Raw genomic sequence first — 19,060 nt, forward strand, 5'->3', positions numbered from 1 at the left:
AATTTTGGGCGTTGAGTCGATGCTTGGACCAAGGTACATTCCTCTTGGTCGTGGTCAAGCTTGCTGAGGTAGCTCTTTTGATCATTTTGGGATGGTCCTCCTAGATGGGGCCCACCTAAGATGGTGGCTACGTGACCATCTACTCACGGGGGCGTGGCCCCGGCAGGGTAGGGCATTCCAAGTCCGGGTGTCTGCACAGCGGGGGCCCCCTGAGGGGCCTGTGCTCCCAGGCCCGTCGCGTATCCTCCCTAGGGAGGCGGGTATGCTCCAGGTGCACCCAGGATCGTGGACTGTTGGCAGTCCCGGAACGCCCACGGGCATCCTGGCCCGCTGGTGGAGATGTCCCAACTTGTTCAAATTTTTGATCTCGTCCTTCATCTGCCGACATTCTTCGGTTGTGTGGCCCACCTCCTTATGGTATGCGCACCTTTTGTTGGTATCCCTTGGGTTCTTTCCCCCTTTGAACATGGGGGCTGGTTTTCGGTAATCAACTGTCCTTTCTGTGGCCAGGTATATGTTTTCTCTGGTATCCCCTAGATTGGTGTACTCTTAATACTGGGGCTCGTAGCCCCTCTTGCCCTTCTTAGAGGGCTTAGACCGATTTTTTCCTTTCCCGGATCTCTTTCCCCGGGAGGGGTTCACATTTGCCTCAGTTCCCCCCATCTAGGACGGTTGGGCCCCGCCGGGAGTAGCACTATACCCGACTGGCGCAACTCCGTACCCGGGCAAGGGGGTAGACTAGGCCAAGGCGTATCCTGAAGATGCAGGGCCGTAGACCGTAGGCGCCATAAAGGTCATTCCAGGCGTAGTTGCTGATCCTAGCGATATTGGGGGAGTTAGGTACTGCGGGGTTGGATATTGCACCCCTTATGCCAGAAGGGTCTGGGCACTTGGTTGGGGGGCCGGCTGCCATCCGAATGCCTAAATTTGGGCCTCCTCCCAATTGATAAAGCCTTGTGCCCTCCTTATGAATTCTTCGAGGGTGGCCGCCTTATAGCGATGCATGTCATCCCAAAGGGGAGACCCGGCCTGGATTCTAGATTGTAGGGCCACCAGGCGCTGTCCATCGTCCACCTTGGTTTTTGAGGCTTCCTCCGTGAAACGTTGGATGTAGGCCCTCACAGTCTCCATGGGGAGCTGCTTGATGTTGACGAAGGCGCTGATTTGCATATCCATCCTCATGTGGCCAAAAATTGTTTGCGGAACGCCGACTGCAGTCGTAGGATTGGATGGATCCTGGCTTGAGCCTCTTCTACCATTCCTCAACAGGTCTATCTAGAGTAATAAAAAAGCAGAGGCACTTGCCGTTGTCGCAGACGTGGGCTACAGTCATTAACTGATTATAGCTTGATAGATGGTCTCCGGGGTCGGTGTTCCCAGTGTAGGCGGGTAGATTCAGCATTTTGAACCCTTTCGGGAGCACCACATCCAGGATGTGCTTGTCCCATGGCTCCTTTTCCTCTTCTTCAGAGTCGTACTCTCCTCCCTCCTGTTTGCGGACCAAACGGTCCGTGACCTTTTTTAAGGCGGCCAGCTGTTCCATGAACTGTCTGGCCATGCCGTCATCCAGGGGAACTCTCTCGTTCCTTCTGTCGTTGATATTATTTCTCAAGTTGCCTCCTCGTGGGGAGATCTTTTCCTTGCGGGTCCGCTCCTTACAAGCATTCAGCCCGTCGCGCAGGTCTATATGGGACGTATCGTCCCCTAAGCTAAGGGAGTTCGGCTCGTCGTCATGCTGGCATCCTCGGTGATCTTTATTCACGGAGGCGCTTGGACGGAAAAACTGTTCTCGTCCAGTCTGCCTTTGGGCAGACCGGGGCCTGGTACCTTGCGGGCACGTCCCTTGCGGATTGATCGGGTGGTCCTGTCCTGGAATGGAACACACCTTCTCTTTCCTAGGGAGCGGCGGGGGGTTGGTCCCTACTTTGTGGACGGGGAATTTTCCTCTAGGGGTTTGCTTTTCCCTCAGGGTTGGCTGCTTTGGCCTTCCCTTTCTCTTGGGTCGGGTTAGTCGGGCCCTGTTCAGGGTCCTGGGGGAGGAATCGGCCTCGCATTTTCGAGCACGTTATTCCTAGCTTGCGGAGCAGGCGGTTGTGTTCCTGTAGGCGGAACAACTGGAGGACTGGTCGCCAATCCTTGGGCAGCTTTGAAAGCTTGCAGGGCCTGGAGGGATTTTTGCATCTGTCGAGTGGCTTCTTTTTGTTCGGCAATCTTGGCCTCTTGATCCAGGACTTGTTGTCTTAGTTTGGTCACCTTCGGGTCCTCCTGGTTGGGGTCTACTTCCTCTAGGATCGCTGGATCCTTAGCTTCGAGATCATGGTATTCCCCCTCATTTCCCTCCTCTTCCTCGTAGTAATCTTCCTCATAATCCGCCCCGCCCTCATAGTTCTATGACTCGCCAGGCTGGGGTGTCTGATAAGGTATGTCCTCAGGTTGGTTTTGAGGAAGAGGTTGGCTGGGCAATGGCTCTCCATTGCCTTGTTCTTGGTTAGTAGGATCGAAAGTGGTGTGTCTTGTGTTCACCATTGTTGTAGATGTTTGAGATCAACTCAAGCTTTCTTCAGCTCTCAATGAAAGCACCAAAATGTTTATCAAGTTTTTCGGCAACTAGAATTACGAAAGATAAGAGAGCTTAAGAAGAAAGGATTTAGAATTTGCAAGCAAGGTTTTTACGTGGTTGGAGCGTTAATGAGCCTTAGTCCATGAGTCAGTTGTATTAGAGCTTAGAGAGCTTTTGACAATGGTGTTTTCTACAAGTTTGAGCAGAGTAATTGCTTACAAGAGAAATATTTTTTTTTTCTCAATGCACCACTGTTCATATTTATAGGCAAGCGAGTGCACTGGGCTTGGGCCGGACTAATCCGAGCCCAATAAGGGTGTAAATATTATTTGCTCTCTGATGGAGGCTTAATACAATGAATTGAAATATAAAACATATATTAACCAAGGCCCATTGGGCCAGCCCAAACATAACCACCCATAAGACTCGCGACAAACTGTTGCTCCAATCTGGGTGTTATGGGCTACGAGCAGGATTCGGGGGACTGGATTTGTCAGTGTAGTGGCAGTACAGTTCTGAACTGACGACGTACATTCCCGATGTAACCTCCTCTGCAGGTTAATTCTGGGGACATAGTTCCACACTTTTTGGGGTGATGTCAGTATCATGGATACTTTATCACGCCAAACTCGGCCATCCGATCCAAGTCCGTTTACCAACATGCCTCTTCATTTACCAGGGTCCTGGTTCGTTTACTAGGACCCGGGTTCATCTACATCGATCCCGGCCTAATCTCGGACTTGGGAGCCACGACCTCTCTTATTGCATCTCGAGAGACATCCTGGTACGCGGTCCCGGGTTTATGTAACATGCCTGGCGATGGTCCTGGCTTCTATTTCTAGATGCCCTTTGGGCCTTACCGAGACTTGGGCTGCCAATATTCATTTCCTCTTCGTCTACTGGGCCTAATCTGGGCTTTAACTCCCTAGAAGACGGCCCATAAACTTAGAGTGTGGATCCGTACATTTTGGAAGAAACAGGGATAACATCTAGCATAACCAAATAATAATGAAGCACCATACACATGCCACATATATGCCAAATATACCCGAAATGTATCTTGGCATAAATAAAAGAAGGGAGAAAGAAAGAATGAAAATTGAAAGAAGAAAAGGAGAATATAGCATTTTTAAGAGAAAAGGCCCAAGAGAAGCCCATAAAACTGGCCAAAATTCTATTTGGCCTAGCCTTTCTTTTTTCTCTCTCCCGTGGGTCCACTGACATGTGGCCTCATACCCGCTTGCCATTTGGCAGCCTTCGACCATGCCACGCGTCCACCTGCTCCCTACAGCCCTAGCCGGAACCCCGAGCGCCCGTCCCACTCTGCGACCCGACCCAGTTCGCCTGATCCATCTTCAGCTCATGTGCGCGCGCCAAGTGGCTCTTCTCAATTCGTCAGTACCTACTCAGCTGCCAGCCACCTGCCACACGTCAGTCAACTTCAGCCAACTCATCAGCAACTGCTCTATCATCCATGTGGTGTACCTGCAATGCAAAAACTTCAAAACAAACAACATCCAAACAATAATAGTAATAATAACATAAGGATAACAATATTAATAATAATAATTTTTAACAAATCAGATTTATTATTAATATTACTGTTTCTTTTGTAAACCCCCAAACTTTTTTTTTTTTTTTTTTACATTTTAGTCCATTTTTAAGCTTTATAAATATAAGCTCATTTTCATAGTTTGATATGTAATATTTAGGTATTAAAACTTTACTAGATTTTAGTCTCAATTCTCATATTTTATCTCTAGAATTTTATGAGAATATTTAACATAATAGGTTAACTTTCTTAGAAATGTTAGGAGATCATATATGCACTATGCCTTTATTTGATATTTTGATTCTCTATGTGCTTCATGTTTATATACTCGAGTGATTTATTTTATTTCATCTCTTTTTCTTCATCTTATTATCTCTATTTATATTTACTAATAGTATATAGATTTTGTCAAAACTTTCTATGTATTATCAAATTAGTAAAAAAAAATATAAATAATATCTTTATCATTTTCTACATCTCATTTATATATATTTACTTATGTTAAATTTATATAGAATTAGTCATGTTCTTTCTATATAATTTATAAATAGTAAAAGTAATATTATGTTAGGTTTTATGTCCAATATTTTATTGCATTATTAACAATGATATAATATCATTTTTTGATTTTTCATAAGATTTATCTCATACTTCCATGGTAAAGAATATTAATCATTAAAATACATTTTTGTGAAATATATTTGTACTTCAATGCTAAATCTTCCAAATAAATAGTTGGGATGTGAACTTTTCATTTGTATAATTTTTGTGAATCAAAGATCCAAATAAACTCCTTCCTACTTGTTACATTTTGTTACATCATATATTTATCTTCACTTTATTTGTAATCTTTAAACTCAAAAAACTACAAAAATATCACATGTTCTAATTTTATCATATTATTTATCTCTTAACTCTATTTATTGTTAACTTTGTTTATTTGCCTCATTGTGGAATCGACCGCTTGATTTATCCTACAACCACCGCTTAGGGAATGTCACGTTTGGACGATAATCAAAGCAGTCCACGAAATCTACAAACATTAAAGAAAGAATTGCACAAATTCTTTATTTATAAAATTATGCATGTCTGCAAGATTCTGTCTTGACAAATTGGGAAACTGTCTTGACAAATTGTGTATTTGGACACACTGATAGTCCAATTTCATTAGAACAAATTTTTTGACTAATTGGATTTTGAATCATTTCCTATTTAATCTCATAATCTGTAAAAAAGATCATATATGCACAGAATAAATAATCTAAATAAAACATCTTTTATTTGCACAAAAGTCTTTAATTCTAAACGATGAAATATTCATTTTATTTAAAGAAAATATTTCTAAAAATAAACTTTTCAGTTGAAAAAATCATTTTATGATCGAATGAATCACATGAAAATTTCACAATTCGATTCTTAAAAAAAAAAAAGAATTAAGACAAGAAAACAATTTATTTATTTATAAAAGAAAATCATTTTTAAATAAATAATTAGCTCTTTGACTTTGGCAATATGAACACAATATATAAATTAAACATACCTTTCATATATACCAACATTAAAGATTGAACCTCCACACACTTTTAAATAATATTGTCTATTAAGATAGCCAATAAAAAATTTTACAATTTTTTTTTTGGAACACACGATTGCAAGGCTAGTTTTTGTGTCTCATATAACTAATTTTTCAGGAGTGTTTCAAGTATTTCTCATTGCAAATAAAATATGTTTTATACCGTTTGACACTAAATCTAAATAGATTTTCATATATAGGAAAATCATTAAGGGTTCACATCAAAATTGTAGGCATCATAAGCATTAAGACATTCATATCACAATTTACTTAAATTATCAATAAGAGAAGTTAGGTAGACAAATATTATTATCAAGTTGTTTAACTTTTCATATCAACAAGATCAACATAATAAAGTTCATCTTCATACACAACCATGAAAGTGAAATATAGATAAAATACATAATAGGCCAACAACTATATTTACCACTAAGAGATATATGCACTTTACTTTCATCAATTAAAATACCTAAATGAATATTCCTAAGTTGATTCTCAAAAACTAGGCCATTTCCAATCCATTTTCTTCCAAGCAAGTGAGTAAGATAGATGCATAAATTTACATTATTCTATTCTCTAGTTTGCCATATTAAAATTTTAATATATTCAACATTTCAGTTAAATCAAACAAGAAACTAATAGTATGTACATGTAACCCTTGCAAGCCCTCATTTAACCTCATTGGTATTCTTTTAGTATTATAGAGCACACAATTCTAATTCTTCTTTATCACTATTAGTATATATATATATATATATATCAAATAGCAACAGGACAACATCTATTTGTATTTGTATGAGTAATGCTCTGGACACTCCCAATTTACATATAAAACATGCACACTATAATGTGTCATTAAATATAATCACAATTTAAATTTTTTAACATATTCTCTAGTTTGCATGCCATGTTAAATTTTTGACATATTCAATATTATAAGAAAATTGAATCAAATGAGAAACTAATAGTATGTACCAAAGCACTTGTTGTATTGGCATTTGTTTGCTTGACCCTACAGTTGGACATAAATGAACAAATTAGATTTAATAGTGACACCTTCAACTTTAAGAATTTCGCAGATAAATGTTAATTTTATGTCTTCTCAAGCTTTTCTTGTGCCTTTTTAGGCAATTCTTTTTCTTATTTTGTTGGTTTGGTGGAATAGGTGTCTTATCTGCGATTCAAGGATGCATATAATAAACATATTAGTTCTAATGATGACACCTTCAACTTTGGGACTTCACAAATAAATTTTAGTATTTTCATTAAAATAATAATTTGGGAAGATATTTCTTCCAATATAAAAAAAATTCATATCATTAATATAATCATTATCATTATTTAGTGTGCTAATCCGCTTTTATTTATTAATTTATGTTGTAGGTGTTTTGAGGGCTCAAGTGCTCGATCTTCTATTTTGTTCTGTTAATTTTTGTATAGTTTTTTTGGTCTAAACTTTGAGCCATCTTTCTTTTTATTAGTTGTCTTTCTCTGATAGAATAATTTGTATGTCTTTTGGGTAGACAATGAGATGAATGGATATAAATAATCCCTCCATATCTTTGTTATCTTATTTTCATTCTTGGTGATTTAGTCACTTTTTCAAAAGAAAAGAAAAACCTTTGCAAGCCCTCATTTAACCTCATTAGAATTCTTCCGGTATTATTGAGCATAAATCTCTAATTATCCTTTATAACTCTATTCACACACACACACACACACATATATATATATATATATCAGCTCCTGCTATTTAATGCAACATGACAACATCTATTCGTGTGAGTAATAATTTATGTACAAAACATCCACATAATGTTTCATTATTTATAACCACACAATGTGAGAATCTCCCATAAACTTCTCATAAACATATTGTTGTTTTTGTATGTGAATTGAAAGTATCCCTAACATTACTTTTCATCTATACCGGTCTTCATACGCTAGTAGTCACCCTCATAAAGGGAAATGTTTTGGTATATCATATAAAAACATGTCTCCACTACAAGCATAAATTATATAAGTTGCACGGTTGACTGACTCCACAGTACTTCGAAGTCATATAGCAAATTACAGAAGAAGACAAATGATGGTATGTGTATCTACACGACAAATAAATTAAAGTAAATATAAAACCGCACAAACTATAAGCAACAAGTACAATTTTACAAGGCCAAGAAAAATAAAAAGATTGCAAACAAATATATATAGCCTACTTCTTTGGAAGCAAATTCCAAACTTATGCTTGATTTTCTTTAGAGAGTTTCCAGTCCGAGGTTGGCACGTAACATTGCGATCGACGCAAAAACCGCCCCCAGAAAACAAATTTCAGAAACTTTAGTAAATAGTATATTTTCGTTGACTTTCACCCCTTGAAACGAACAACAATGATCGATATGTCATCTTTGCTGTCTTTGTTTAGTGCCTCCGCTGCTAATTGTTTCGCTGCCCTTTGTGGATCTTTGGTCTTTCTGGCGACATCAACTGCCTCTTGGTTAGACATAACCTGAGTTTCAAACGAATGAACGACATGTCGAAGATTGTTGCAAGAAGGCAAGCATGAACTTAAGAAAATTGATCATGAGAGAAGTTGAGGGAGGATAAGGATGATTACCTTCCATAAACCATCACTTGCAAGGATAAGAAAGTCAGTGTCTGAGTTGATATCTGCAGATTTTATGTCGGGATCTGAACGCAAGTGTGACTTGAGATTCTTGTCTCCGAATGCTCGAGAAACTGCCAGCTGTCCATTGACTCTTGCAACATCTCCTGATAATGTAGGCAACATAAAAACATGAATGGCTAAAACAGATGATGAGCTGAATCAAACTAAGATTTCATACAAGTACTCCGTTGGTATCACTGGGAATTCTTGAATCAACAAATATTAGCCCACACACATGCAGCTGTTAGTTTCACTTAACTAGTAGAAAGCTCTTGGAATTTAAAGTCATAAATCAAAAAACAGAACCATGGATTCAAAACCAATAACAGAAAAATCAACCACCAAAACTAAGGTGATCAACAACACTATGCTAAGAATTACACTGTCATTCAATTACTATCAGTGTTCAAGCAAGAGAAGGAAAAAAAAAGTAATTAGAGTCAGTATTTTTCGTAAAATAGATCATTCATTATTTCTTTTGAAAGGGGAGCTCTTAGAAGACAAACTTAATTGCAGAAATGAGTATAAGACAACTGGAAATGAGATCATGCAAAACTTCCGCTTTTGGTTTCGTATTTACTTGGCCATCTTAGCAAAGGCATAGTGACAATTCTCTGAAGAAAAGATATAACATAGTCCTTGCTATGGCATTTAAAAATCAAGCTAGATAACTAAAATGCATAATTGAGATATCGAGTCGAACGAAGAGATTGAAATATTCGAGTGTAGCTCAAAAATGAAAAAGAAAACATATTAATAAAAGTTAGTTCTTTCATAGTCAGTAAAAGAGTTTGAAATACTCTAGTCTAGCTCAAGTAAAATGTGTTGTGAGTTTAAGGTCTGGGATTCAAACCTTAGCTGAGCTGATTTAACAAATGGCTAACTACTAACTTAACTGTTTATCAAATAAAAATAAAAAAAATTAAAAAAACGAGGAGTTGGAAATGAATCAGAAACAAAATGAGTTTCATTTGAAGTTAATGCAGCAAAACGCAAAACTGGATCATGTAGCAACCACCAAAGTGGGTGACTTTTTATGCAGAGTAATAACCTTGCAACTGGCAATCCAAATCAGATGTTAGTTTCTTAGAGCAAATACAACATGAAAGACAGATTTATAGGATGAAAACCAACATGTCTGTCTATAAATTTTAAATAATATTAGTATGGTTCCTGGTGCTAAAATTTTTTCATTTAAATCTTCAAATTCCTTCTCGCAGTTTATGTGCCACATCAATAATAAGAAACACAAGAACTTGTTTAACACATAAAAGGAACAAAGACATCTCAATATAATCCAACACAGATTGAAAAACAAGCCATTGGTAGGTTAAGTGAAATCACTTGAAATTTAGATATAGTTGAAAACATTAATGCAAAAATAAAAATTGAACAACAGACTTGACCAGATTTTGTTGCAGCAATAAACACATATCTAATACAGACATAGTACTTGCCAAACATGCATAGAAGAGATGATGCTTCCAAATAAATTTTAATCATCATACAAACAGTTTAACAGATTGCAATTTTCTTACCACTTAAACAACAGATTAGTGCAAGTTACGCATGTTAAAATGCGCTCATAATTTTTTATCATTCGTACCAATTGCCGTCATTATATTTTAGTTAGGTTTAGCTAATGTAAATTTATCCTACTAGAGTATAGTCGCCACCCTTTTTTATATTCTCTCCCATTATGAGAGGCCTCAGCTGCAGAAAATCTTATTATCCATCTGAAGTGCTGTATATTCAATTATTTCATTTTGCAAAAACAAAACCCACTTTTTATAAGTGAATCATACAAATATCCCTGTAGGTTTTCCTAGAGATTAAACTTATTCCCTCAAGATGATAAAATGAAACTCCAATTCTAATAAAAGGACCAAAAAAAAAGGCACCCCGATGGATTACATCAACTCCAAATAAAGAAAACAATGAACCAACAAAACTAAGAACTATGGTGTTGAAAACAGTTATTGGTAAACAGAAAAAATAAAATAGTAAAAAACCTCATGCAGGCTAGCTCAAGATTGGACTAAAGAATGTAGGGACATAGGGAAGAGAGATTAACATAAAAGGCAATTCAATATTTTTTTTTTGAAAAATCTGGAGAGAAAACAAAAAAAATGATGGGAAAATATATTCATTTTAGGCCCTCACTAATTCTAAGTGACATAATAATTCAACACAGACTAAGCTATTCTTAATCTAAAATATAGATCGAGGCTAGATAGAGCACCTCTATAAATTTTTTGATAATTTAAAAGAATGCATGGGCCAAGGGCCAATATAGTTTTGCAATGAGTATTTTATTCCTCCCCATGAAATGCAAGGAACGTACTAACATGAACATATGCCAAAGACCTCTGGATTAGTCAAAGAACCTGGCATGTTTGAGACGAAACCTCCTCGGTTCTCAATGCTACCACGTTCAGTGTTGGGTTCATGATCAATGGTCATCTGGACTGCCTGTCCCTTCTTTGAGAGAACTGCTCGTGAGTCTCCAACATTGGCAATCCACAACTTTCGGTTGTCTATCAAAATGGCAGTAACTGCTGTGGATCCTCCTCGTCCCAAGTCAGGGCTGTGAGAAAGAATAGCCTGGTCTGTTCTCTCATAGGCCTTAGAAATGGACCTGTTGGGATCGGTCCAGAACTCTTCCTGTAATTCATTAGAAAACCTATGTATAAGTATCCCTTCATTCGCTTGTATAGTTCCAAATTTTCCATTAAAAAAAGTATAATAATCTTATAAGAAAAAAAAAACGCCTTCTACAATATGATTAATAGCTGTGGCAATGTTCACTACCAACCAAACCATGCACCAAAATATCCCTCAAAAAAATAGCAAATAATTTATATGAAGAATTAATAAAAAGATTAAGCCAATGACTCACATCCTTTAAGATATTAGAAAATAAGTTCTTCTGTAGATAAGCAGGTACACTATCTCCCAAATGCCCATCATATATAGCAAACAGTCCAAGTTCATGTCCTTGCATTTGAATAAATTTGGCAACATGATAGTCTTCCATGGGATGATTTGCTTTTCCTTTAACCAGGCTGAAGCCATACTTGACTGAGGCCTGATGGCTCCTGCCCTTCCCAGAGCTACATGAAGACCGTCCACCAACGACCTGCCATGAATAGTAAAATTGGGGAAATGAAAACAAAATGCATAAAAAGTTGCAGCATATTGCCATCATCAAAAGGGAAAAAAAATGCAACAATACCCAAAAATAAAAATAAATAATATATATACATTAAAAAAGAATTTAACACAGAAAAGAACCAAAAAAAAAAACTTGAAATGCTCTAGACTGTCCTAAGAGTTCAATTATCAGTCACGACCCGCACTGGTATGGGTGGTAATTGTAGGAGATATAATTGGTTCAGGAATCTCATTCATCCGAAGACACCAAAAAGAGAAGTCGAAACAAAAGAAACAAGCTAGAGCAGCAGTAACATGAACTCTACAGGCAGAAACACACTTGAGTTGAAGACATGTTCCTAAATCTGGCGGGCTCGTTCACCATATCCATTGAAAACAATTCAGCAATCACTTGAAACTTTCCATCAATTCATTTGCTTGAACATTCGAACAAGGACGGCGAGCACCATCATTACCTTCTAAGAATTTCTAAACATATTTTACCATAAGCATTAATTTCACTTCGAATTTTCAAAATCGCGGCGAAAAGAGGAACATGTTATAGATGATGTTCCATAGATATCATGCCAATCTCTCTTGAATATGTTAAAAAAATTCCCCAAGTAGGAGCACTCTATGTGGTAAAAAAAACAAAGGGAAGACAAGTCAAACGTGGTAAACACATACATAAAATGCACAAATTTGAACTTGCCTAAAATTAGGCTTGAATATTATAAGAGAATCACAAAATAACATGATACAACAATCAAACTCTCCTAAAATATATTAAAGAATAAGAGGAAACACCCCCAAATATTCAAGGAATAATATAAATATACAAAGCAAAAGTAAGAACACAAAAGTGAAAAGGGTTTATATAGTCTCACCTGAGAATAGACAGAATTGAAGCAACATAGATTATCCATAAAATTCAACCCACCTCAAGCACCCCCTATATTATTCAACATCGACCACTTCTGCAACCCAAAAATAATAATAATAAAAAGCTTAATAAAATAAAGAAAAAGAAAAAAATACCCAACTGAAAAAAAAAAAGACAACTCTTCTGCATATCCACAAATAACAAACATCAAAGAAAAAAACTCTGATCATAAAATAGAAACAGCCCATCATCAAAAAGTAATATTAAAAAAAATTAACATAAACAAAAACACCACAAAAGATTTAATCAGCAAATGGGTTGTCAAGAAATTTACTTACCGATCCACCAATCTACTAATTTTTCCAGAAACAGAGCTGCAGAAGACTTGAATTATCGATTTTTGACTCTTTCTCTTTGAGAGAGAACAACTACAGAGATAATTATATATACAACCACCACTAAGACATAAAAATTTATTAATTATATTTAAAAAACAAAAACCAAACAAGAAACTTAAAAATATAAAAAAAAAAAAAAAGTAATATGTAGAGATGTGTATATGAAATGGTTGTGTAACCGTTCTTAGTTTTTGTTTGGGTCGAAGTCTTTGAAAGGCAAGGAATGGCTGCCAAAAGGCAGAGCTTGCCCTTATTGACTTTGCAGTTTTGTGTTTTTTGGTTTTTTTTGTTTGTTTTTTTTTTAATAATAATAATTAAAAAAATTATGATTTTAGTTTTACTGACACTGTTTTGTTTGATTATTACAGCTGTTTATGTTTTTGAGGTTTCATAGATTTGATCTAATGAATTTGGCCCTTGGTTAGGTTTGGTCTTCTCTCTCTCCTCTGTCTCTTTCTCTCTTGCCCTTCCGTGGGGTCACCCACAGACGACCTTGCTGCCTTTTCTTTACAAAGTCAGCCACTTCTTTTTTGTTTTTAATTATTTATTATTTTTATTTTTATTTTGCTAGAAACCTTGGTTAGTCCGTTTCTCTTTTCCAAAGTAATATTCTCACCCCATGCTTTTTTTTTTCAACTCTGTTAAAAAAAGAATTTTGTTTTTAGAAAATATTAAAAAGAGGATAGTAATTAAAAAATTCAAGATAACTTGTTTAAAAAATTATATAATAATGACAAGTGTTTTTATTTTAAATTTAATGGTGTAGATCAAAACCTAATTGAACACCGCAAACTCATCCCAAATTTAATTGTATTATTTTAGCCTTTTAAAAATATAAAAAGAAATAATATTATAATTGAAGTGTTGATTTAATAAATTGGGTAAACCGTACCATAAATGAAAAAGTAGTTATGGTATGGATAGTCACCTTTTGAATTCCCTTCCTTTATTTATTCCTTTCTCCCCCTTTCTTTGACTCTTTGGATTTAAAATGTTATGTTATATTATATTTATACCATAACTTGTAGCATCATAAGATTCATGCTTACAATTTTGAAGTTTTTTTTTAAGCAATTTTGGAAAATACAAGTTTAGCAAAGTTGTAGATGTTTCAAGAATGTGAAACAACATTTCAGTCTATAAGGCTCAATGGAATTCTTTTTTTGTGTGAGAAGCAAGGAGGGTGGTCAAAGGTGAAAAACAAAATATTGGACTTTTGAATGGTTTACCAAATTCTTTTTTCCAATTAATTACATTGAATTCGATTTTGGTAGGTTTTTGTTTTCCATAAAATAAAAAAGAAATAATTTAATCTTCACATTTTTATCGAACTTTTTTTTATAACCTATTAGGATCACACATGGAATGAATAAGGATACGGGCTTTACGCATTCACCAGTTTAAACCTTAGATAGATGTGAATACTTTCGACAAAAAGTTCTTTGTTTATATACATACATGAAGCAATCTGCTAGAATGGTACAACGCCCCTGATTTTTTTATTTTTTTTAAAATCGTTCTACACTTGTCAAATTTTTTTAGAAAAATATCTTTCAATTAAGAAAAATAGTTTCCCCTCAAAATTTAATAATATAAGATAGCCTCCTCATTTCAAATTTTGTCTATTTTCTTATATATAAGCATGATAGGTGGCAAAAAATGTATAGAGATTAGTTTAAATAATTGTAGTCATAATGGAGGTACAAATTTTGTTGTTCAACAATGTAAGAAAAATCTATATATTTTTTTTGGGATATTTGTGACAAAATCATTTATTCTTTTGCAAATTTCACACTTAACTCCCCAATCAAAAAATTTGATCGCAAAACTCCCTTCTGTTATTGTTTCGTTGCACCCTAGCCCTTTTTGTTATTAATGTCAACTAAGCCCATTAAATGTCAATAATGACACACATGGCGACATGTTATTGGGTCACGTGTCAAATAATTAAAAAAATAAATTTAATTATATTAAGAAAAACAAAACATAAATTTAAAACATTAAAAAATAATTTAGGGTTTTTAACTAAAAAAAAAAAACCAACTCTCGATCTTCCCATCTTCCTCTGTTCATCTTCGTTCCCCTTCTTTTGCATTCAATGAAAGTTGTTGACGGTGACGAGAGGAGACACTGATGGTCACGAAGGGGCTTCGTCCTCTGGGTTCGGTGGTGAGATGACAGAGCTCAATGCAGGACGCGAGTTGTAGAGGGCAAATTTGGTTTTGCAAGGAATCTAGGTTTGCGATCTGATGTTGCTACTGACTATCGAAGATCGACGATGTGATCGGATGACAACTTCCTCCACCATTGAATGATGACGCTGGCTAGGCAGATCTGAACGATATCGAGGATAAGGCTGTTAGCATGTGTTCTAGGTTTAGCTCATGACGACAGAAAAGCGAAGGTTGTGAGCATGGTTTTTGGTGAGGTTGTTAGCATGGGTTCTAGGTTATTATTGTTGGATTTTATGCCCTTATAAAACCACATTTTTTATGTAATTTATTCATTATCAACAAAGTAGTAGAAATCATTTTGTTCAATCAAATTGTGTTGTTTACATGTTTTATTACTTGATTAATTATTATTATTATAAGTTGTTGTCTATATTTTCTCTAAGTGACACATGGCAGTCATTAAGGAGTAATTGAGCTTCGCAGAAGGTAATGAAGCCCTCTGAGTTAGCCTAGAGCTCCTCGGAAAGAAGGTCTTACCCATGTTAATCGTGCATCGCCTTGGGAGAAGTATGTCCCCGAGGAGGGCTACGTCTCGAGGACTATGATTACGATGTCCTCCAGGTCATTTCAATTCAAGTCATCAAGGTCTGCGAGGACCATCCTCGGGGCCTGGAATGTAGTGTCAGGTGTCAAGCTCAGTGACCTTGGACCACAAGCAGCTATCTGACATGTTATTGTTACCCAAGTCGTAGTGTCGAGTCCGTACAAACGACAAGCAGGATGTCTCACGAAGCCACCTGACATGGCAAAGCATGCAGCTACCTCGTGACACTGTCAGGGACGTGTTACCCTATAAAGTTGTGGGTTGTAACCTTTTAAATGGGCCCAAGGAGATATGCATGGGCCCACCAGCTTCTTAACTATGTGATTGTGTATTTATTAGTTGTTAAGACTCCATTAAGGGACAATGTTTGTATTAAATCCCCCTTAAGAGAATTAATTGTCCTTGGCCTTCTATAAGTAGGGCTAGGGTACACTTTGTAAAGGATCCCTAATTGAATTCAGTGCATTACTAAAACGCTGTCTGAACTCCATAAAAGCTTGAGATCCCCAAGCTTCCCAAATCCTAATACAAGTGACTCGTGGACTAGGGTTAATTAATAACCTGAACCACATAAAATCCATGTGTTCTTCTTACATTTTCTTTAAGTTTTTTATCTAATTAGTTGATAGCGAAAAAGACAGTCAACATTTTGGTGCTTTCATTAAGAGTTTGAAGAAAGATTTGAAGATTTAGCCATGTGACTACCAGGTGGAATGCCAATGAAAAAATCTATAACGTCCTACTAATCTAGGATTGTTACACAGTGTGTTTAAAATAGTGCTTAACTCGATAAGCGAGTCATTTGAACTCAAAAGTGTAATTAAATTAAACTATGGTTTAGGTACTAAAAAATATGTTCAATAAAATTAAACTTTTCATTAAAATGTTTGAATATATACACATAATCCCAAAAGTTTATAAACAAAATATATTTATATTAAACATTACAAAAATAGCTGACCTAAGCAGCAAAACTGAATTAATGTTCTAAGTTCCTCAATATAACTTGACCGTGATGGCCAAGCAGGCCGAATATGTACATGCCGCTTCAAATCCCTCCAACTCATTGCTGGTCCAACTCTATCTTGCTTTTACCTGCACCATAGAGCACCCGTTGTTATATTATTTTATAATATAATGTAATATTATATTATATTATATTATAATATAATATAATGTTTTAGATTAAATAAATGTGACAAAGAGTGTCACATTTTGTAACATATACTAGAGAGTTACAATATTTAGATATATGAGATATATTCAAATATGTAACATATTTGGTGTAACAAATTTGTAACTTTCAAATATCACCCATTATTGTGTAGATTTGTTGTTACACAATATTTAGATGAATTTCTTAAAGTCATATGAGAAATGGCTGATAGAGATGTGATTTTAACTCCCATATTGTGTATGGAAGTTACAAAATCAAGTGGGAATAAATTTGGAACGTTTTGGAAAATTAGAAAAATTGGTTGCTGGAAAATGACTAAGGGCCGCGGCGCCTGAAACAGGGGCCGCAACCCAAGTAGCATATTTACACTGAGGGCCTGATGCCTATTTGCCAGGCTGCGGCCCACGTAGCTGGCAACATTTCCCAACTTCGGTTTTTATCCAATTTTGAACGTTTCCAACAGCCAAGTAACTCCGAAATATCTATTTTAATTCCATAAAACATCCAATTAATCATTGGTAATAGCCATGGGGGTTGGTGGAATTTGAAATTCAAAGGGTGTCTCAAAACTCTATAAATAGGAGCCTAATTCTCACTTGTAAGACACAACATTTCTATCCATTAGAGCACTTAGCTAGAAACACCTTGAGGATTGATAATTCCAGAAAGCATTTCCTATAATCTTTGAGAGATCCCTTAGTGCTTGAGTTAGGGGGAAATAAGCTTTTGGGCAAAGGTTTCAAACCTTGTTCAAGTTGGTGATCCCCAACACTCTTCACTTTGGTAGTGTGAGTGAGAGTTGTTTCTATTTAGTTTGTTTGTTCTTTCATTCTATTATATTTCTCTTCATCTTCATATTCTTCTCTTTTGTTTATTTGTATTTCTTGTTTTGAGTTGTAATCTTCTTTTCTTTATTTCAAACACTTTTACTTTACTTGTAATATTTTGCTTGAGTTGTATTTTTCACTATTCTATTCTTCTTCTCTTCTTGTTGTTCTTTAGTTTATTTGTATTTTCAGTTATAGAGTTGTAACCTTATTCAATCAATCTATATTTATTTGTAAAATATTGTCTAGAGTTGTAATATTATTATCAATTTCCATTGAGGCAAAATAATTTTTCCTAACATTCAAAAGTTTACCCTAGTTTGTTTCAATGGAAGGTGAGACCATCAAGATTATGAATCAAGACCTGGTGAGATTGGATAGGTTTGATGGGTCCAATTTCACTAGATGGCAAGACAAGGTGAGGTTTCTTTTAACCACTCTCAAAATCGCCTACATTCTAGAATCCACTCTAGAACCTCTCCCAACACCATCCGACAAAGACACTCCCGAGGTGGTGGAGAAAAGAAGGAAGAGGGAGGAGGACAATCTCCTTTGTAGGGGCCATAGCCTCAATACCCTTTCCAATAGGCTCTATGACCTCTACATCAAGATCAAATCGGCAAAGGAGATATGGGATGCACTTGAAACAAAATTCAAGGCGGAAGAGGAAGGTACCAAAATGTTTTTGATATCGCAATATTTTGATTTCAATTTTTTTGGTAATAAACCCATGCTTCCTCAAATACATGAATTGAAAATTATTGTTAACAAATTGAAAGTGCTAAAGATTGAGCTTCCCGAAGCCTTTCAAGTTGGTGCTATAGTGGCTAAATTACCACCAACTTGGAAGAGCTATAGGAAAAGAATCCTTCATAAAAATGAGGATTATTCTTTGGAGGAAATCCAAAAACATATTCAAATCGAAGAGGAATCGATATGTAGAGATAAACTTGTGGAGGGGTCTAATAAAGAGACTTCCAAAGCAAATGCGGTGTCACAACCAAAACATCCCAAAAACAAAGGGAAAAAGGGTAAAAACCATCCAGGTCATGTATCGATCATCCCGACCTCCATCGTACTTTCTACCACGCTCGGATTCTCCAAGAATTCTACCGGTACTATGCTCAAAGTCTCAGCTTCCTTGGAGGTAGCGAGTCTAGCTAAAGCGTCGGCATTGGCGTTCTGCTCGCGAGGGATCTGCTCGACTAAGCCATATTCAAACTCAGACAGCTCCTTCTTCACTTTAGCTAGGTAAGCCGCCATCTTGGTCCCCCACGCTTGATATTCTCCAGATACTTGGTTTACCACGAGCTGGGAATCGCTGTAGCATTGGATGACCCTAGCCTTCAACTCTTTCGCCACTCTAAGCTCGGCCAATAAAGTTTCATATTCAGCTTCATTGTTGGACGCCTCGAACCCGAACCTTAGCGTGGAGTGGAAACGGTGACCTTCTAGAGATATCAAAATGATCCCTGCTCTGGACCCGTTCTCGTT

General features: G+C 36.3%; 1 protein-coding gene across 1 annotated transcript; it reads right to left on the bottom strand.

Annotated features, from left to right (window-relative positions):
- Positions 1-7,644: 7,644 nt before the first annotated feature.
- LOC133781995 (probable protein phosphatase 2C 9) lies at positions 7,645-13,080 on the bottom strand. Its single transcript, XM_062221122.1, has 6 exons — positions 12,725-13,080; positions 12,391-12,480; positions 11,250-11,489; positions 10,738-11,014; positions 8,300-8,454; positions 7,645-8,191 (listed from the first exon to the last, which is right to left on the bottom strand). Exons 2-6 carry the CDS (start codon positions 12,427-12,429, stop codon positions 8,051-8,053), a joined length of 852 nt encoding a protein of 283 aa, XP_062077106.1. The 5' UTR covers positions 12,430-12,480; positions 12,725-13,080; the 3' UTR covers positions 7,645-8,050.
- Between the last annotated feature and the right edge of the window lie 5,980 nt (positions 13,081-19,060).

Source organism: Humulus lupulus, chromosome 6, assembly GCF_963169125.1.
Source record: "Humulus lupulus chromosome 6, drHumLupu1.1, whole genome shotgun sequence".
Lineage (NCBI taxonomy): Eukaryota > Viridiplantae > Streptophyta > Magnoliopsida > Rosales > Cannabaceae > Humulus > Humulus lupulus.